Source organism: Malaclemys terrapin, chromosome 21, assembly GCF_027887155.1.
Source record: "Malaclemys terrapin pileata isolate rMalTer1 chromosome 21, rMalTer1.hap1, whole genome shotgun sequence".
NCBI lineage: Eukaryota > Metazoa > Chordata > Testudines > Emydidae > Malaclemys > Malaclemys terrapin.
In genome coordinates, this window is record NC_071525.1 from 9,973,201 (window position 1) to 9,994,217 (window position 21,017).

Below are 21,017 nucleotides of genomic sequence, written 5' to 3' on the forward strand. Positions count from 1 at the left end.
GGGGCTTCCGGATTGTTTTCTTTATTTGGTTCAAACAATGAGGTGGGTTTTTCCGGGACCTGGCTGAAGATGTCAGGACGGGACTCTCACGCCACGAGAGACTAGTCCATCGGGGTCTAGATGGGAAGAAGGCACTGAGCCCACGTCTGGAGGACGTAGGACCCAGCTGCTTCCGAGAAGGACTGAACTGGGATCTGTACTAAGACTGTCCTGTGTGTGAGACGGCGGAGGGCTCCCCTCCAGATAATCAGTACTTGAGCTCATCAGTGGGTTCATTTGTCATTATCGGGAGTTCGTTTAACCAAGTTGGGAGCAGAGCTGTGGTGACTGGGTTTTCCTGCAGTGGGCTTTGAAAAGCACCACACCCTGTATCAGCCAGCTCCCTGCTCCAGGGGCCAGAGTCCTTGGAGCCAAACGAGGGGGTGACGTCGTATAAAAAAGTCCAAGTGCAAAACATGGTGGTGGCGGAGCTACCCAAGCCCAGGGCATAGGAAACCCAGGGGCGCGACCATCTGAATTTGGCAATTAAGAACGTGCTGGGAAAAATTTCGAACGGCGTTCACCAGTTCCCTGGGGTTACAGATATTTTTTTCGTGGAAACGTTTGGGTTATTTTGAGAGTCAAAATGGAAAAATTTCAGTTTCCCCGTTTCCCTCCCTCCCTCCCCCTTTGCACACCTGGGGAAACAAGGAGGAAAAACAAAAAACCAAAAAAAACGAATGGATTTTTTGTTTGGGATCTAAATGATACAATTTTTCCTTTTGCTTCGTTTCAGCACCAAAATGTCGCATCCGAGCAGGTCGCACTTCAGATTTTCACGTGATTCAAAAAGTCGTTTTTCCACCCAAACAACTGGTCAATGAAAGAATTTTGACCAGCTCTAACCCACTGCTGAACGTTCCACTCGATTTTGGATGTGGAATAAAACGCAGGAATTGTGCCGGCAGCACCCATTGGTGCTGGCACGTTGCATTTCTGAGCCAGCTGGACCTAGGATACAGCCCTTGTCCTGCTCGGCGCTGACACCTCCCAGTCCCCTGTGTTTGGGCCTGGAGCCTTCGGCCTCGTTGGGCCCCCTGGCAGCCCCTGCATCGAGGACGAGGAGGGGCACGCTGCACCCTGCCGCCCGTGCCAAGCCTCCAGCTAAGTGGTGGGTGGGAGAACCTGTTCCCATGCGGCTGGCGTTGCCAAGGATACCAGGTCTACGCTACATTAACTGAAGGCTGCAAGCGATGGCCCAGCTGGGGAGTGCAGACAGACCAGCATGATGGGCCTGAGAAGCGCGGGGGGGGGGGGGGGAATGGAGGTTGTCTGCGTCGGGGGTGGGTTGCCCATATGCATCCATGCATGTGCTTGTACAGGTGTGTGTGTGTGCATGGGTATTTGTGTGCACCTGTATGGGGCCATGGGGACAAGAGGGGCAAGTGAAGAGGACTCGTAGGAGCCTTGAATAACTGAATCCAGGTCCTACCTGTATCCTCAGCTCAAAGGTCGCTTGGATTGGCAGCATCAGTCCCTCTCCTTAAAGATCCCCTTGTCCCGCACTGGCTTAGTGTCTGTGCACTGCCGCTCGCTTCCGGGTGGAATCAGGACAACTCCAGTGGGCGCCCTGGTCCCTGCGCTGAGCACCACAATTCTCCTGCAGCGCATGGGACCTTTTCAAGCATGAGGATCCGGGTTCTATCTTCGTGCCGCTGCCATGAAGCTCTGAACAGCTTCTCATCTTCTCCTGGGGGCGATTCAAGGATACGGCTGGGGAGTTTGGTACCGGAGAGCCCCAGCTGTGCCCCATGCCCACAGCGTCTCACCTCTAGACCGAGGGCTGCAGGCTGGGCTGTGCCCAATGATCCCCCTCCCGCTGGCAAACCTTGTGTACCCCCTGGTCGCAGGGTGATGGCTCTCTCGCCAGCCCAGCATTGGCTTCACCTTGGGCTGGGGCGACGGAGGGTTTTGTTGTCCCGTCTTGTGGGTCAAGGTGACCTGCATTACTGCTAATCGCGAGCTGGGCCCACCCTTCATGTACTTAACGTTGCCAGAAGCCACAGCAAGGCTGGTGCACGACAAATGGCAGCATCTATCCCTGGGTGACTCTTCCCTCCCCTGCATCCATGAGCAGGAGGCCCAGGGCAGTCAGTGCCAGAGATGCACTGGGGAGGGGCTCGCACCAACGAGGTCAGGAGGGGATTTCTCCCACGGGCAGGTCCTCCCACCACCCCAGGGACTCCTCTGGCCACTGTCAGACACAGAACACCTGGTCTGAGTCTGAGTCTATCTTAGGCCTAGTCAATGTCACCTGCCGCGCCTAGTCAGGTTCACCTTCCACTGCTCATGCTCCAGCCCAAAGCGCTCGCTGAGGTCGGCTTCCCAGCACCAAGGCAGGGTTACATTTGAATAACTAAATACATACAGAAAAAACCTCCAGTATAGAAAAGGATTTTAAAATTAAAAATTCATGAACCCATCTCCGCTGTATTAACGTCAGGCTCTGTAAAGCCTTTTAGGTGTTGAGCCAGTTGGTTACAGCAGGGGACTGGCAGACGACATTTGTGGGTTGGGGCAGGGGCGGGGCCAGGGGTGCCAGGGGGGGGTGGTAGAAGAGGGGAAGTTGATGCCTATGCACGGTATTCCAGGTGAGATCTCACCAGCACCTTGTATAATGGTACTAACACTTCCCTGTCTCTACTGGAAATACCTCGCCTGATCACATTAGCCTTTTTCAATACACCCAGGTACTTCTCCTCCTCCGCTGTACCCCACAGATACGTCCCCAGCTTATAGCAAAAATTCTTGTTGTTAGTCCCTAAATGCCAGGGCCGCCCGGGAGCGGGGGGTGGGGGGTGGAAAGTGGGGCAATTTGCACCAGGCCTCAGGCCCTGCAGGGGCCCCCACAAGACTATAGTATTCTATAGTATTGTAACTTTTTTTATGGAAGGGGCCCCCGAAATTGTTTTGTCCCAGGCCCCCTGAATCCTCTGGGCGGCCCTGCTAAATGCATAACCTCGCACTTGGTATTATTAAATTTCATCCCATTTCTATTACTCCAGTTTTCAAGGTCACCCTCCAGATCTTCTTATATGCTCATAGAATCACAGGACTGGAAGGGACCTTGAGAGGTCATCTAGTCCAGTCCCCCACACTCATGGCAGGACAAAGCATTATCTAGACCATTATCTACGTATTATCTAGTATTACCCATCCCTGACAGATGTTTGTCGAACCTGCTCTTAAAAATCCCCAATGACAGAGATTCCACAACCTCCCTAGGCAATTTATTCCAGTGCTTAACCCCCTGAGAGTGAGGAAGTTTTTCCTAATGTCCAACTTAAACTGCCCTTGCTGCAATTTAAGCCCATTGCTTCTTGTCCTAGCTTCAGAGGTTAAGAAAAACAATTTTTCTCCCTCCTCCTTGTAACAACCTTTTATGTACTTGAAAACTGTGATCATGTCCCCTCTCCGTCTTCTCTTCTCCAGACTAACGATGTTCCGGTCCTCCTCTGTATTGGCAATACTGCCCAACTTTGTGTTATCTGCAAACTTTATTAGCACACTCCCACTTATTGTGCCCAGGTCATGAATGAAAATGTTAAATGGGATTGGACCCAAGAGGGGAGGGGAGTTGTGTCCACAGGTTGGAATGGGAGGGGAGTGGGAGTCAGGATGCCTGGGTTTTACTGAAGCCTGAGGCCAAACTCCGAGGATCAGGCCCAGTTGGTATAGAATTGGGACCAAGGGGAGCACAACTGGGCCAAACAGGAATCATGGGGCTCAACACCTGGATGGGGCGGGGGGGATGGGGAGGAGGTCTTTAGAAAACTCCTATTGGCCACATTTGCTACAGGTTCCCCTCCCTCTCCCCTGTTTGCTGCCCCCTGGTGGCTGCTGTGCTAATTCACCCGGAGAACCCCACAGCCTTGGCTGATATGCAATAGTGACGCTTCCTTCCTAGCGTTTCCTGCCGCTGATCCCCAGCTCCTGGCAACTGTCTCCCCCTTGGAGTCTGCATCCACAGCTTCCACAGGCCGCTTCTCGCAAACCATTTGTCCAGGGAGCGCGGGGTAGAGAGGACAGCGTGTGCAGCAGTGGCTGGGAAATGCCCAAGATCTCGCTCTGCCCTGGGGCAGGATGTGGGCGAGGCGGATGGCAGCACACAGGAGTGGCTGATCTCGTGATCCTCCAGCAGTCACAACGGTGGAAAGCGGGTGACACTAACATTCACTTGGAAGGAAAGATCTTAATGAAGCGGCATGTGAAATTTTGGTGCCATCACCAAACCTGGGCTCAGGGTTGGAGTTGAGATGGCAGAGCTGTGTATGAGGGGGGAGCTCAGAGCTGGACTAGCAGGGGGTTGCAGGTCGGGATTGAGGGACATCAGCAGAGTTGTGGGGGGGGACCCAGGGCTGGGCTAGCAGGGGGCTGCAGGTCGGGATTGAGGGGCATCGGCAGAGCTGTGGGGGGGGGGGGACCAGGGCTGGGATAGTAGGGGGCTGCGGGTTTGGGACTGAGGAGCATCAGCAGAGCTGGGGGGGGTGACCCAGGGCTGGGGTAGCAGGGGCCTGCGGGTCGGGACTGAGGGGCATCGGTAGAGCTGTGGCAAGGTGCTGCCCTGCAGTCCCTGGGGCGCATAGGCGGTTGAGTTCCCATCACTGCATTGCTGTTTAACCCAGCATGGCCGCGTCTGGCTGGAGCACTCGCTGTCAGAGGCATTTCCTGCAACACCACAGGTCCATTCACACACACACTGAGCATGGAGGCGGCTCCCAGGGGACACGCCAGCCCCATTGTTTTCCTTCCCCTGCACATGGGAACCAGCGAATTCTCCGCAGGGGATCACGATCCCGCCGGGGCTCTCACCAGCCAGCAGGGCATGCACCTGGCAGGTGAGCTCAGCTGAGCCCGCAGCCAGACACCGCCTGCTCTCCAGGCAGCAGCATCGTCAGGTACGGGGGCAGAGGCCCACCTGAGTCAGTCCCGTGGCGCCAGGCAGGCAAAAGGGCATCCAGGCTCCCATGAGCCTACAGGGAGACACAGCTGCAGGCCCTAGCCACGGGGAGCCCTGAGCTTGGAGAGATGAAGCTGGGAAAACTCCGTAGCTAGTGGTGAGGGGAGTGAGAGGAGAGAGTGGGTGGCAGCCAGCGCACAGGGACCGTGCCCCCCACATGGACCATCAGAACTGCACCCCGATCTGCTCCCAGGCTTTGCCCAGACTCATCCGTGGCTCTGAAGGACTGAGATGCAGGGTCCAGACACCCAGAGGCAGGATTTCTGTGCTGCCCTGGGAGGGGCAATGCATGAGGAGAGGGACCTCCGGGACGAGGCAAAGGGACCATGCCGTATGGCTGTGGCAGGTGCTCTGGCCTGGCTTAGCTTCCACCAGCCCCCAGCACCGTGCAGCCAGGCTGGCCTGGAAGGGATCTGAGAGTCCCTCAATCCAGCCGGTAGCGAGGCTGCGTCTCTCCAATCCCCTATTCAGGGACCCGCCCACAGAGAGATGGGCTGATCTCTGACCTTGCCCAGGTGGGAGCAGCTTCCTGAGGGATCTCCCGACCTGGGGGAGCTTTCCCTGGAGCCTGGGTATGAATGTCCTGCTCAGACTCAGACACAAGCTGCAGGAATCCCGGGGGGGCAGGGTCCCCGGCCTGGTTTATATAGGCCAGACTAGATAAGACCGGTCCTTAATGTCCGTGTCTCTGTGACGGGGGAGTGCCAGCCAGACAGCCCAGGCGAAGGGCCTTTCCCAGGGCTGTAGGACGACAGGCTCCCAAGCCCTGATGAGGCCTGAGTTGAAGGGGCCAGGCCAGGAGGCCAGTGGGGGGAGATAGAGGGAGAGAGGCTGGGCGTGACAGGGAAGCGGGGTTCAGGCAGGTACGAGGGCCCGTGGGGCCGCTCACAGCCCCGTGCCCATTCCCAACACGATGCCCCTCCTGTGGTGCCAGCCCAGCGCGCGGCAGCGTGGCATCTCGCCCCTGCCCAGGAGACACCGTGGTGGCAGCTTGGGGGCCTGAGAACAGCCACAGAGACAAGGGGGACTGAGGGGTTTGGGTCCTTCGAGCTGCCGGGAGAAAAGCCAAGGAGAAATCCCGCTCCCAGGAGCTGGCACATGGCATCTGGTGCTGGCAGGAAATTTCTAACCTGGGGGACAGATGCGTTTCCAAGGGGGGTGCTGTGCTGCAGGGACCAGAGCAGGGGGCTCATAGGAGATTCACTCCTTCAGTGAGTGCTGATCCCAATGCCCCAGTGCGACACTAGGGGGCGCTGTGCTGCAGGGCATGGGGAAGGGGACTCAATAGGGGGCGCGCTCCCCTGAGTCAGTGCTGACCCCACGGTGGTGCTGGACCTGCTGTCTGCTGGGTCAGACGCATAACTCCACGATCCTGCCTTCCCACCTTCATTTTCACAAGCACTGAGGTTTTAGGCTGCACTCCAGCCAGGGCCACCGGGTAATTACATTCTTCCAGAGTAAATTCACTCAGACATTTACACTGGACACAAGACTCTTCTTCACTTCTTGTCCTAAACTGTTATATTGTCCTGTGCTGTTAGGTAGCTGCCATGCCCCGCCCCAGAGGTGGCTGCATTTTTTCAGCATTGGGAGGCAGGACCAATTTCCCCCACTTTCCAGTGAGGCTCCAGCAGTGTTTGTGAAACTCTGTGCGGCCCTCGGCTGGAAGCAGCGTCCCCAGGGCAGGGATGGGTGATGCTGGCTGAGCTGATGGCGACAGCGGGGCAGCAGGCAATGCCGGAGGATGTCTTATTATGCTCTCATATGGAAATGCTTGGAGATTAAGCAGGGGGGTCTCAAACTTCATTGACCCCCTTCTGACAACAAAAATTACTACACGGCCCCAGGATGGGGGACCGAAGCCTGAGCAGGGGGGGAGGGGCAAGGCCAAAGCCCGAGCCCCACCGCCCTGGGTTGTGGGGGGTGCAAAGCTGAAGTCCAAGAGCTTCAGCCCCAGGCAGGGGTCCTGTAACCTGAGCCCTGTGCCCCGGGGCTGAATCCCTCGGGCTTCGGCCCTGGGCCGCAGCAAGTCTAAGCCAGCCCTGGCGACCCCATTAAAATGGGGTCGTGACCCACCTTGGGGTCATGACCCACAGTTTGAGAACTGCCGGATTAGGGTTTTGTGCAACACCCTAATGGAATAGCTCTGAGCGCAGACGGCAGGAGGCCAGGGGCAGCAGACAATGCCCAGCTGCAGGCCTGCCCGGAGCTCCCAGAGAGACCCAGCTCCCCCGGGGTGTCCACCCAGGGATGACAGCCCACACAAGCACTGCCGCCCACCCTCTCCCAGGGATAGACCCCAGGGGACCCAGTTATGACCCAGAGAGAGAGAGAGCACAACCCTAGATAACTACAGTACATGGTCTTCCTATTTGGGTCGAATCTTGTTAATGTACCTGGTCGAGTTTAACCCCTTGATGGCTTTGCTCCCTGCATGCGCCCCCTGGATGCATTCCTATCCCACTGCCCACAACACCCCCTGCTGGAAGAAGTTGGGACTGGAGCAGCTGGGAGCTCCCTCCACAGCCAGTTCTCCTGCCCCGCTTCCTACAGTGCTCCCTGCTGGGAGAGGCCGGGACTGGAGTAGCTGGGAGCTCCCTTCCTGGCCAGCCCTCCTGCCCTGCTCCCTGCAGTGCGCCCCCTGCTGGGAGAGGCCGGGACTGGAGCTGCTGGGCGTGCTGCATAGCGAGCACCTCCTACACCATTCCCAAGGGCGGCAGTGGCAGCCTTCCAAACAGCTGCAGCTCTGGGTTCACATCGTCTAGGAACTGCAGCTGGCAGCCACACAGGAACTGAGTCTGGCCTCTCCCGGCCAGAGCAGGCAGCAGCTCCCTGTGCTGCAGAGCAGAAGCACCTTTCCCCTGGTGCCCCAAAACTAAGCCAGAAACCTGGGCCCCACAGTCATGCCCCTGCCAGGGGCACTGCCCAGGCCTGGGCCCAAGGGCCCCACCAGCAACCAGATGGGCAAACCCACAGGGTCTGAGCTGCTGGCTAAAATAAACCCTGATGTCATGTTTCCAGTCCCCCACCCCCCTCCTTGGGGGGGAAGCGAAAGGCCCCAGTTCCTCCTTTTGATTTCATTCTTACACTGCTCAGATTGTGATGCGGTTTGTTGGCCCCTCCCGTGGGGCAGCGTGGCGGGGGAGGAAGGCTGTCCCTGTGGGGACACAGGAGTGGCTCCTGCAATCATGAAGGGGCTGTGAGTGTTGGGGGGAAGCAGGCTTGGGGGGAGCCAGGTTTGAGGGGAGCCAGGCTCAGGGATGCAGAAGAGGGGGGAAGGTGCCAGGTTGGGAGCTGCACCTCCTGGCAGCTGGTTGCAGAGTCTGTGTTCTTCTTCAGATGCTTCTTTTTCACTTCCCAGCTCCCTGGGTCCGGGCTAGCAGTGGAGAAACTCATAAATGACCCTGCAATAACAAACCCATGAGTGCAGCCCCTCATTGCCTGGTGCCCCTACAATAACAAACCCATGAGTGCAGCCTTTCATTGCCGGGTGCCCCAAAATAACAAACCCATGAGTGCAGCCCCTCATTGCCAGGTGACCCTACAATAACAAACCCAAACCCATGAGTATGCCCAAATAAGGCGCCACTGGGCTCCTGGTTGTTTTTGTGGATACAGACGAACACAGCTACCCCTCTGATACTTAAACCCGCGAGTGCAGCTTTTCATTGCCGGGTGACCCTACAATAACACACCGGTGAGTGCAGCCAGGGGTAACTAACTGCCCGGTGTGAAGGGATGATGGCAAGTGGCCAAATGGTGGGGATGCCCTTCTGGGCTACTGGCAAGTTCTCTCCTTTGGGGATCGGAGCTGGCCTGGGTCATCTTTGGACGTAGGTTCTGCCCCACTGGGTCTGGGCCCTGCTGAAACGAGATGCAAAAATCAACCGGCTGATGGAGCGGGAGTTTGCACCTCAGCCCCTTCCCCAGAGAACGGGTCAGTTTCGCTTTCTGTTTGGCGCCGCTAGCCCCGCTCTCGGCCACCCTGTCGTGTTTGGGTCGCTCAACCCCTGGGCGGGAATATGCTGGATTTCCAAAGGCACCTGGGCTGATCCCAGCAAGCACCGCGTGCTCCCCTGAAACTCCCCCTCGGGCCAAGCAGCCGCGCGCACCCCCCGGGCTCTGGGGCCGCCAGCCCTGAGCTCCGGTGTCTCGGCGAAGGGGGCGGGCGCAGGGGGGGCGGCGCGTGGCAGGGGCGTGGGATGCGAAGGGTTAAATGCGCTGGCGGAGGTTCCTGCGCTCCGCGCTCCCCAGCCCGGCGAGCCAGGAGGATGCAGACAAAGGCTCCGTCTCCCTCGCTCGCACTCCGGCGCTGACATCACGCTGCCTCCGCCAGGCGAGCCCAGAGCGCAGCGGGACCGCCCCGAGCCCCAGCCCCGAGCGGACCGGCCCCGGCTCAGCCCCCCTCCCAGCGCCCGGTGCCAGAGCCAGCCCCGGAGCCGGTAAGTTGCTGCCGCCGGGCTGGGCGCGGCGCGTCACGGCTGGACGCGGGAGGTTTTCCCCGGAGCGGGGCGGGAGGAATCGGGGGTTGATTCCCCGGGTCGCACCCCGGCAAAGGGCCGGGCCTCTCCCAGCTCCTGCTCCGGGCCAGCCGCTGGCTCTCTCCGGAGCGCCCGGCCTCACGCAGCTGGCAGGGACCCACCCTGCGCCGGGCAGATGAACCCCGACGCGCCCGGCCGCCGTTCCTCTCCGCCCCCCCAGTACACACCCCCCCAGGCGGGGCGAGATTTCGGTCCCCGCCGCCCCCAAGGAGCCCTGCCCGGCGCTCACGCCCTAGGGGCTCTGGGGGTCTCCGAGCAGCGCTGAACTGGCTCCAGGGACAGCTGGGAGCAGACGCTGGAGGCGGCACTGTAAGATTTGAAGATTGGTCTCTCTAACCCCGCGAAAGCACCAGGCTCCTGGCTCCCCTTCCCTGTGCCTAGCTGGTGCAGCCCCACCCCTCCGGGTGTTGGGTGTTAGGGTAGTGACCCCGGAGCTCCGCCTGCCTTGTGCTCGGCGCTGTACAAACACCGCTCCTATTCCCGGGAGCTGGCGAGCGTGGGAAATCCCTTCTGCTCCCTCTCCCCTGGGGACCAGGGCTGTCTCTCCCCACCCTACTGGAGCTGCAAATCCGCCCCAGACCCAAGCACCAGCGCTTCTGTTCTGGCAGCTCCCTGGGCTTGGTTCCTGTTCCTCTCCCCCCATGGTCAGTTTCCATTTCTGTGGCTGCCTTTGCTAGTGCCCCAGCCCAGCTGCAGGGGGCTTCCCCCAAAGATCTGGAGGGGATTGCAGGGCTGGGGCTGCCCGGAGGGGAAGTGGTGAAATCTAGGCAGGCAATGCCCACGCCAACGAACAGCCATGTCACGGCCCGCCAGCGTGATTCAGTGGCTGACCATGGGAGCTGTTGGATCGGGCTCTTTTCTGCTGGGGAAGGGAGGCTGTTTCAGGGCAGAGGTTTGGGCTGGAATTTGCACAGGAAATCTCTGGGCAACACAGCAAACGGGAGCCCGGGAGGCAGCGTGGGAGCCCTGGGAAGTGTGGAAAGGGCTGGGTTGGTGGGAGATTTGGGTTCAGTCCCTGCCTCTGCCACCTGGTCCAACTCCTTTAATCTCCCCACCTGTAACATGGGGGCAGCGTCTCTCCTGTGTCGTTTCACTTGTGAGCTGGTTGGGGCAGTGCCTGGCACAGTGGGGCCCTGCTCTCGGCTGCCGGAGCACAGGTAGTAAATGGTGTTGTTAATAAGAGCTCGCCTCTGCAAACTGAGAGCGGCTGATGAAAAGTACTCAGGCAGAGCTAGGTGGTGGTGGTGGCGGCATTATCTTCCCAGCAGAAAACCCACCTGGCTGAGCTCTCCAGGCAAGATGTGAAGGGGGAAAGGATGCACCGGGCACTGCGCCATTCACAGCACAGGGGCGTGGGCCTCCATGCCAACTTTTCCAGCTGTTCTGTCTGCCCCTTAATGCTATTTACTGTGAGTGCAGTAGGTACCCTGGGGTGATGCTCCTAACTGTGCCTAATCTCTGGCCACTAGAAGGCAACTGTGGGTTGCTGGAGGCATGGTCAGTATGAGGCAGTGGGTTGCAGGGGTTAGATTGGGGGGAGCTGTCAGGACTCCTGGGTTCTATCTCCAGCCCTGGAGGGGAGTAGGGTCTAGATGCTAGGGCACAGGGCAGAGTCAGGATGCCTGGGTTCTAATCCCACCTCTGCTGCTGACTCTGTGCATGGCCTTGGGCATGTCATGTCCTCTGTGCCTCGGTTTACTCACCCATCACATCGGGCTGATAATACTGAGCTCTCCTTGGGGGCAGGGAACTATTTCTAGAGGGCCTCGGATGAAAGGTGTGGGAGGCGTTGTTATTGTTCATCTTCTGGGACGCCCCTGGTTGCTGTGAATCCGCCATTCCTGCCTTCTGCATGTGAGCGGCCAAGCAGGAGCCCCTGAGATGGAAACATCTCTGGTGCTGGGTGACTGACTTGTGGCTTTGGGGAAAGACGTGGGGCCTGGTCCTCATTTGCTCCAAGGCTCCTGTAGACCCCTCTGGCAGGAACTGTAATTGACAAACCCCCTCTGTCCTGTGATGGAAAATCCGGGGCCCTGTGTATCTAGATCTAGAGATGCCCCCCGCTCGCTCCTGGCACGCACACCCACAGCAGACACTCAGCTGTTCAGCGAGCAGTGGAAGTGCCTGGAACTAGAATGAGACTCCAGCTCTTGGTCTAGACGCACTGGTGCACACAGGACGCCAGGTAACCCAGCCCCTCGGTTATCCACAGACTGGCTGTGCTCCTGGTGCCTGATCTCTGCACCGGAGCCCTGCAGGAGTGCACTGGCTGCACTCCCAAGAGCTCAGGGCTGGGCTTTCCAAAGACCTCGCTCCTATCCAGGCACATGAACCGACTTTTCTGCACCCAGTGTGCTGAAAATCCTGCCCCCCCTCCCAGTGCCTTCCCCCAGGGCTGTCCCCTCTCTCCTGGCAGCTGACACAGACTCTAATCTGGTGGCTCTTTGGCTGTCTGTGGCAGCGGGGGGGGGGGGGGGGGGGCTGGTCACTTGTCCCACTGCCCCCCAGCAAAAGTTGTTGTGGCCGCGATTGTCAACAGAGATGCAGGTTTTCGGGGAGCACTTCCTGAAAATCCGAGCTCTTTAAGGCACCCCAAACTGGGGCTCCTAAACCCCACACCACTTGGGAAACCCACTGGTCTGAGCATGGTCACCCTGAGCAAAAGAGTTCACAGGGCCCTCATCTTCTTGTCCCCCCACCCCCAATGCCCACCGTCCATCAGCCCCTCCCCAACCTCCCAGCCCTGCACTGGTGGATACTGGCTGCATCCTTCCTAGGGCAGCTATGACCCCTGCGGTGAGAGCCTGAGCCCTCCCGCAGGACCTGGTTCCGCCATCGTGGGAGGAAAGGGAGCGTTGCTGAGGGTAAGGGGTTAAAGGCAGCAGAGCCTGGATCTCATCAGTCACGCTCCAGCCAGCAGCGCAGAAAGCCTGCGTTCTCGAGCCGGCTCCAGATGCTTTAACGGGGCAGGAGCTGGCAGGTGAACTCCAGCGCCGGGATCCGGGCCGCTTGTCTCTGAGCCGAAACATGTGGCAGTGCTGCGGAGACCCCTTGAGAGCAGCCATCCGGGCCTCTGTGCAGAGACTGGTCGCCTGGTGTGGAGCCAAATGAAGGGGCAGGGGGGTGGGCTTCTGGAGGAGGTTAAGGAGAGATTTCCCAGCTGTCAGGCCAAGGGGGAGCGGGGAAGAGGTGGGGAGAAGGAGTGCAGGGGAAAGGGGACAGATTGGAAGTGAGTGTGTGATGCGGGCGTTGGCCGGGCCGCGTCATGTGACAGGCAGCAGAAAGTTGCCGTTCTATAATCTCCTCCCCTCACAGGCATCCCACCCCCACCCCCCACACACACACCCTCGTGCTTTTGGTGATTAAACAATCGCATCGGAAATTGCTAGCGGCTCTCATCACATCCCCTCTGTATGTCTCATCGGCACACGGGCTGTGGTGCATGGCAGAGAACCCCTTCCCCATCCCCATGTGGCTGCTGCCCAGTCTCTATCCCAGTGTGATCGCCGGCTCCTCTCCCACCCCACAGAGCTAGGGCTGTGCCCTGGTGCTCTCACAATCACGTGCACGCTGCTGCCGTGACCCTTGCCAGGAGGACAGGTACTTGTGCAGACAGGGGCTGGGGGGGGTGTGCAGTCTTACCCAGCCCCACTATTGGCTGTTTTGGATTCTTGGACCTGCAGATCAGCCAGCTATAAACCCTGAGCCCCATCCTCTCCCATGGGCTACGAGTCACTCCCTTGGAAGTCTGACTGCTGGGAGTAGACCCCTTTCCCCTTCTGTCATTGCCAACTGTCTGTGTTCGCCGTCAGAAACTGCTGCAGGCCAGCTGGAGTTCTGACTATGTGTCTGACAGTACATAGAGGCCCCAAGGGCACTGCACAGACACAGTCCCTGCTCTCCAGAATCTGAATAAACCAGACAGACAAGCATGGGAGGGGAAACTGAGTCCCAGAGAGGGGAAGTGACCTGCCCAAGGGCAAGCCAGGCATAGAATCCAGATCTGAGTCCCAGCTCTGTGCTCTCCCCACCATACCTCTTGTCATACAGTCCCCTCTGTGGGCCACGACAGGACCTTTGGCATTAAAGACACGGTCTTCTACCACTAGAGCTAAAGGAGCAGCCCTGTTAGCAGGCGGCAGTAGTAGGGCCTTATCCTCATCCACTGATCAGCCACTAGAGGGGAGACATGTCACTCATGCTGTCCACATGTCAAGATGGCCCCGAAGCTGCAAACACAGGGGGAACTGTTGAGAATTTCACCAGGAGTTTAATGGTGGAGGAATCCGGGAGCCAAAATGTCTCTGTTTCCCATCATCTGAGTCATCGCTCTGCCCTTTCTGAAAGCTCCACACCCAAGTGCCCTGCCCCTTATCTCTGTGAGTCCTGGGCTGTGCTCCCCACTCCCTGGACCTCTCTGCTGTCCATGGAGCCCCTGGGCAGCCAGCCCCACAAGCCGCACAGCTTTGTCATTTGATCTCTCTTGTGAGTTGGTCCCTTCGGCCGCCTCCCCGTCAGTGCCTCTGTCGGCTCCTGATCTGTCGCTCTGGGAGTTTGCTCACCTCCCAGACTGTTAGCAGGGCTGTCCCTCATTCCCCAGCCAGGCAACTCCATTGCTCACTTTAGTGGGGTAAATCCTTGGTTGGCTGTGACTGTAGCCACACAGTGACAGTGTCTATCCATCTCCATATATGTATGTCCCCTTATATCCCATCCCCACACACACCCAGGAGCGCTGCCAGCTTTTCCGCCGCCTTAGGTGGCGGAAGGCCCCACCCCAAAATGCCGCCCCCTCACAGAGGCGGTGGAAGGTCCTGCCGTGGAAATACCGCCGCGGTTGCCGCCCCCCAAATCGCAGCGCCCTAGGCGACCGCCTAGGTCGCCTAATGGGTTGCGCCGGTCCTGCACGCACCCCTTTAACATTCCTCTAGTTTTCTAGCTAATCTGGTGGTTTTCAACCTGTGGTCTGCAGCAGTTAGTTGGTGTTGGTCCTGCTTTGAGCAGGGGGTTGGACTAGATGACCTCCTGAGGTCCCTTCCAACCCTGATAGTCTATGATTCTGTGACACCTTGCAGATTTCCTAGGGGCCCGCACCTCCGTTCAAAATTTTGTAAGGGTCTGACAGTGAAAAAAGGCTGAAAACCACTGATCTAACCGATTACGTTAGGGACAATGTCCATTAAGCCCCAATGCTGGGATCCCCGCCCCTGTTTGGAGCTCGGCTGCTGGGTTCCCTTCTCCCCCATGTTTGAAACGGCAGCTGCCACCCCCAGAGCTGGTTTGGGTGTAATTGTCAGCTGGAGACCCTCACGTTGGTGCTGTCTGGGTGCTGAGGAGTCGTCCTGGGGGGAGGTTCATGGGTGTGTGCAGGGGAGGAATCTGGGGCACCCATGGGGGCTGACTCTGAGAGGACATGGCTGCCAAGGGTGCCCAGGGCATTGCTCAGCCCTGCTTTGGCAGCCTATCTCAGTCTATAACTCTGCTGTGCAGCCCGCCCGTATTGGCAGCACCAGGGTAGATGTGTCCGCACAGGGCAGGGAGCAGAGCGCCCGGCCCTTGCTGAGCAGGAAGGGGAGATGCCAGGAAAGGAGGAAGGAGCATTGCCATCATCCCCCCTGCAGACCCTAGTGTCTGATGCCTGCTGGCTGTCCCCTCTGCCCCACGCTCTGGGCAGGACCCGGGTGGGTCACTGGTGAAAGGCAGAGGGGGCCCCTCCATGCAGCCTCGCTCTATTCAGGGAGATAAGGCGGCCAAGGCCAGGGAGGGGAGGGGGCACTGAACCCATAACACCCCCCCTCCCCGAACTGCCTGATTCCTGCTGCCAGACATGCCCACACACTCAAGTGCATCCACACACAACATGCTCATCACACACTCAGGCTCCCTGAGACACACCCTCCCTGACCTCCACGGAGAGGCACACAACACACTGACTGCACACGCACTGCATCTGCACACACAAGTGCAGCATCCTCATCCGGACAGCCATCCACGTGGTGCATTCACCCCCATTCACCATGCGCGTGAACGCACCCTCCCACACAGCACCCCCCTACTGCACACACAACCATGCACCCTCGTGCTCGTGACACCCATGTGCAAGACACACCCCGCCCAACACATCCCTCTATTCCCCACAGCACATGCTCACCACAATCACCCCCACAGTCACACTCATTGCACACTCAGCGCACGCTCGCCGTGTACCCACTCCCCACCCACCCCCACACTGATTACACAGACAAGCTCCTCACGCGCACACACCCTCGCCTAGCAGAAAATGAACCTTGCTCTCTGTGAGTCGCTGGGACCTTGGTGCTCCCCCGGCCATGTCCTGACTGGGCTGAAATGGTGCAGCGCTCTCCCCCAACAGCGAATGGGGCCATTGCCTCCTCTGCTCTGCCAGTCCCCAGGCCACGGATTTTGCCCCAAAATGACCACTGAGGATTTGGGGGTGGGACAAACCCTAGTGGAACTGCCTCCCCCACCCCCGGTGCAATGACACGTGGCCAGAAGTGCTAGTTGGGCAGACTGAAGCCTGGCTCCCTAGAGCAGGCAGAGAGGAGCCTCTCGGGGCCCTGCCCTAGGGAGTAGGGTGACCAGACAGCAAATGTGAAAAATCGGGACGGGGGTGGGGGGTAATAGGAGCCTATATAAGAAAAAGACCCAAAAATCAGGATTGTCCCTATAAAATCAGGACATCTGGTCACCCTACTAGGGAGCCAGGTTTTAAAAGGGGGAGGGATAGCTCAGTGGTTTGAGCATTGGCCTGCTAAACACAGGGTTGTGAGTTCAATCCTTGAGGTGGCCATTTAGGGATCTGTCTGGGGATTGGTCCTGCTTTGAGCAGGGGGGGTGGACTAGGTGACCTTCTGAGGTCCCTTCCAACCCTGATTTTCTATGATTCTATGACAGGACAGGCCTTGCATCCACTTTACGGGCATCTGGGCAAGTCTGGGCAGAGACCAAGACGAGTGCCAAAGACTCTGTGAAATGGATGAGACGTTCCCTTCAATCTGCCCTGGGGACACTGGGTGGTGGTTGGCAAGGCTGCTAAACTCGGCCGGGGATAGGCAAGGCAAGCCGGGAGCCAGTGACAGCCCTGGGATCTGTCTGTGTCCGTCACCTGCATTGTGCACAGGGCCAGTACCAGGTCATACACCAGATGAGCTGCTGGCTGGGACAAGACACATGCGGGGTGTCTGGGGATAGATAGATCCATCGCCTCTTCCCCCACACAACTGTCAGCTCTGCTCTTAGCTGGGATTAGAAAACACCATCCCTGACAGACAAACTGGCACAGTTGCCGCTGAGGCGGGAGAGAATCTGCTGCTAACCCCTCATCTCCGCCAGCCCCCGAGACCTCGCTCTGGAAGGACAATACGCGCCACACCACACTGCGATGGTTACAAGGGGTGGGGGGGATGACGGACAATGCAGGTTTGCCTGGGGCACGGCTCGGTCTATGCCTGCCAAGCAACAATCTCTCCCTGACAGGGCTCCCTCCCAGCATCACAGCCTCACCACATGGGCTAAAGGAGGCTCCCCCAACAGCTGTCACTAGTAGTAGGGCTTTTATCTTCATTGCAAGGCCTTCAGTTGGGAGAAACCTTACATGTGTGGAGGGGAGGATGTGGAGACTCAATGTCTGACAGCTCCCAATGCCACTTGGCTCCTCTAGTAGTATGAAGTCCTGTGTGGCAGCCAGCCCACGGGAGGTTAACCCAGCAGCAGCCCCACTCCTGGCTCGGGATGGGGGGCTGTGGCCCCTGGCTTAGCACCTCCCCCCAGAGCAGGGGGGGGCATAGACAAGGATTGGGCACAGCACCAGCCTGTCACCTCCACCATGGGGCACCAAGGCCTGGTCAACTTCCCTGCAGGCCAGGCACACATGGTGAGGCCTGGCAGTGCAGCCTTCTCAGGAGCAAGGCCAGTACTGGGGGCTGGCACAGGCAGCCCCTGGATGTAGCCTCAGAACAAGGCCACTGTCCCCACAAAGTGTCCCCTACTGCTGCACCCCTGCACTGCTATGCTGCGGCCCTGGGCCCATCTAGCTGGGTATCCTGTCTCCAGCAACAGCTGGCACCAGCCGCTTCAGAGGAAGGAGCGTGCAGCGATGGGAGAACCTGCTGCACCCTGGTCAGTTCCCTCCTGACCCCTTGGCTTCTGCCCTGAAGCATGATACTGCTGGTGATTTGCGTAGCAAAATATTCCACCAATGGGCTTGCCATTTCCCCACTAAAGAGAGTTGGCCGATCACATCAGGCGTTTTCTTTGCCCTTCCCCAGTGTCGCTCGCTGAGAAATCTGCCCAAATGGCTCTTTTCACATCAAAACGATGAGAGAATCGGAACCACCTGTCCCAATTTTTCCTTGGTGGGGGGGGAGGGCAAGAAGGGGAGGTTGGGGAGACGTTACTTGGCTACAGGTGCAAAACAGGGTCGTGACCACTAGAGCTGGGTGAATCGTTTTCTTTTTTTGTCCCCGTCCCCTCCTTACACACCGGTCATTTTGAAAATCGGGGGTGGAGGAAGGATTGTTCTGGGTCGGATGGAAAATGAACATTTTCAAAATTACTGGTGAAACAAGAAGTCAAAAAATCCTCAACCTGACATTTTAGGTCAAACAAAACATTTTTGCTTTGACCAAAATCAGCCTGATTCATTTCGATGTTGAGAATTGTTAGATGGGTTTGCATTTTTTCTAAATGAAACTGAAGGAAATTTTGAAAGTCATTTTTAAATTGGGGAAAAAAAAACGAGATCTCTCCTTCCCCTCCCCACCCCCAAATTTGTTTTGTTGTGAAGGGAACAATTTCAGTGCAAGTGACACGAAATGAGCGAAACATTTGTTTGGTTGAATTGGCATTTACCTCCTAAGTTTTGGCCAATAATTGTCCGAAGAAGTGGGCTGTAGTCCACAAAAGCTTATGCTCTAATAAATTTGTTAGTCTCTAAGGTGCCACAAGTACTCCTGTTCTTTTTGCATCCATTTCTAGTGATAGCTGAGAAAGGAGCAAAGTGGTTCCAGAATAGGGTGGATTTGCCAGCCCAGGGGGGCTCATGTTTAAACTGTGGTGAAATGGGCTGGGAAAACCCTCACTGTTTTGTGTAGTTCCCCCTTTGGTTTTAAAAATTTTCTTCTGACCAGGACTCACAGCGGAAGTGGGATCCAGGGTTTAAAGCGGGGGGGGGGGGGGGGGGGCAGGAACATCTGGGCTCTATTCCCATCTCTGGGAGGGAGGGTGGTCTCATCATTATATCAAAGGAGCTGGAGTCCGGACGCCTGGGTCCCACTGGCTCTAGGAGGGGACGCGGGGCTAGTGGCTCGAGCAGGGGGCTGGCGGTAAGAACTGGTTTCTATTCCTGATTCAGCCGTAGGTTTTCAGCAAACCCTTGGGTGAGTCACCCTCTGACTCAGTTTCCTTACCCGTTCAACATGTCCCCTTGCTCAGCAGCGTTGGCAGGCTTAGTTCAAGAATGTTTGGAAAGTGCTTGGAGAGAAGTGGCTGCATCATTGCAAAGTCCTGTGCTGAGCTGGGCTAGTGCGTGAGTGCACCTCCACTGCCCTCTACTGGATGAATTAGAGCTGCTCCTCCATGTGTCATAGGCCCTGTAGTGCTGACAGTTGATGGTGATTCCCCGGCAGGGGGCCGTGCTTTTGGAGCAGGAGGATCTGAGTTCTGTCCCTCTGAATTTCCCCAGCATGCAGCGTGGTGACTAGCCGCCTCTGGGGACGAACTGCCGTCCCAGAAACAGTTAACCATCAGGCCTGTCTCTGAAAGGCCTCTCTCTCTCCGGGTGTCAGTGCTGTGCTTGCACTACAGGGCTGCCAGTCACTCGGCATTGTCCTGGGGATTTGGGTGCTTGGGATCGCGGAATAAAAGGCCCATTGTTTGGGGCACACACCAACCCCCTCCACACTCTGCTCGTCTTTTGTTTGTGTCCCTGAGCTTTTCTGCATGGCTCCAGCAGCCGACCGGACATTCCATTCCATTTCCGGGGGGGCCGCTTGCTGGAGGATTTGCATTGACTGGCCAAGTTAGATCCAAAGTGTTTGTGTGTGAGGAGAGGTGTTGGGTGGGGGGGGGAACACAACGCAGTGGGGGTGTGAAAAGAGCATGAGGGGTGCTGCTTCTTGGAGCTGAGGACGATGGAGCAAGATCAGAGGAAGGAAAGAAAATGGGGAAAGAGCGAAGGAATAGGAAAGTGGGAGGAGAGAGGGAATCGGCTCCGTTGCCTTGTTCAACTTGATATTATTTCCAGCTGTCGGGAGGAAACTCGAACCTGCCAATGCTCTCAGCAGACACGGGGGATCTCAGTCCAGGGTCAGGTTAAACATTCCACATCTGCTACAGTGGGAATTCCACTGAGCCAGATCCCCCGCCCAGCCACAAGGGGCTGAAACCCACGGCCCTACCCGGCGTCACGTGCCTGGTGGTGGCTGAGCCCCGGGTCCAAAATCTCTGCTCCTCTGGGCCCTGTGACACTCACAAGGAAGCAGCTGCCCTGGGAGGTGTCTGGTCCTGTGGGGGTTGGGGAATAGGTATGCCAAGAACCTGTGATGGGGGTGAGGGGGGTGAAGCAGGGCCGGAGGAAGCAACGTGGAAGGAACCGGGATGCATGGAGTGACTGGCACTCCCCAGGCGCCCATGAGGCTGGGGAAATCGGGGAGCCATCGGGTCACTCAGGTCACTGCATCCTGCCCCTTGCCAGCCCCCTCGTGCAGAGCGCAGAGGGGAAGCACATTGTGCTGGCGAGACAGGGGGGCTAGCGGAGGCCATTGCCGGGCAAGTAATGGGGCTCCTCAGTCACAATCAGGCCCCTCTGCAAGTGGTCACTGGGAATGGCCCTCCGAGAATCCCCCTGAGATGGCATGAAGGGTCTGAACCGACCCCTCAGCACGGGGTGTGGCTGGAATGCCTTGGGCCCTGCCCGTTCTCTGCTTGCTGGGGCCATAGAGGCACTATGGGAAGCAGAGCATAGGTTAGAGCAGCCCCGAGGCTGCTCTAACTGACACTGGGGGCTGGGCCGGCCCCTGCACAGCCCTAGATTATGGAGAGTGCAAAGGTGGCTTAAAGCCTCCTGCTCTGGCGCAAGTAGGGAGCTGACTGAGAATCAGGCCGTAGAATCCCACCTTCGCTCCACGGCGCTCTCAGGGCATTATGGTTGGTGCCTTGTTAACAGGAAGATATTGACGCGCTGAAGTGGGCTGAGAGATGAGCCAGAGAAAGATCATGGGCTGCGGGAGATGAGAGCTGACAGAGAGAGGGCACGACAAGGGTCTGCAGGCAGGGAGAGGGATTTGCTGAGTGCTGTAACCAGGAGCAGATGGTGAGGGAAACTAGCCCAAGCTGGGGAAAGTCTTCCAAGGGAATCTAGGTGGGAGGGGAAACTGAAGCACAGAGTGGGGAAGGGACTTGCCCAAGGCCATCCAGCATGGAAGTGGCACAGATGGAACCCAGGTCTCCTGACTTCC

General features: G+C 58.0%; 1 protein-coding gene across 1 annotated transcript in view; it reads left to right on the forward strand.

The window, feature by feature from the left end:
* The first annotated feature begins 9,195 nt into the window (after nucleotides 1-9,195).
* Nucleotides 9,196-21,017, forward strand: part of PEA15 (proliferation and apoptosis adaptor protein 15) — a 41,054-nt gene continuing 29,232 nt past the window's right edge. The window contains exon 1 of the mRNA XM_054010544.1: nucleotides 9,196-9,441. Coding sequence (XP_053866519.1) covers nucleotides 9,216-9,441 — 226 coding nt within the window. The 5' untranslated portion in view covers nucleotides 9,196-9,215. The remainder of the gene's footprint in view (nucleotides 9,442-21,017) is intronic.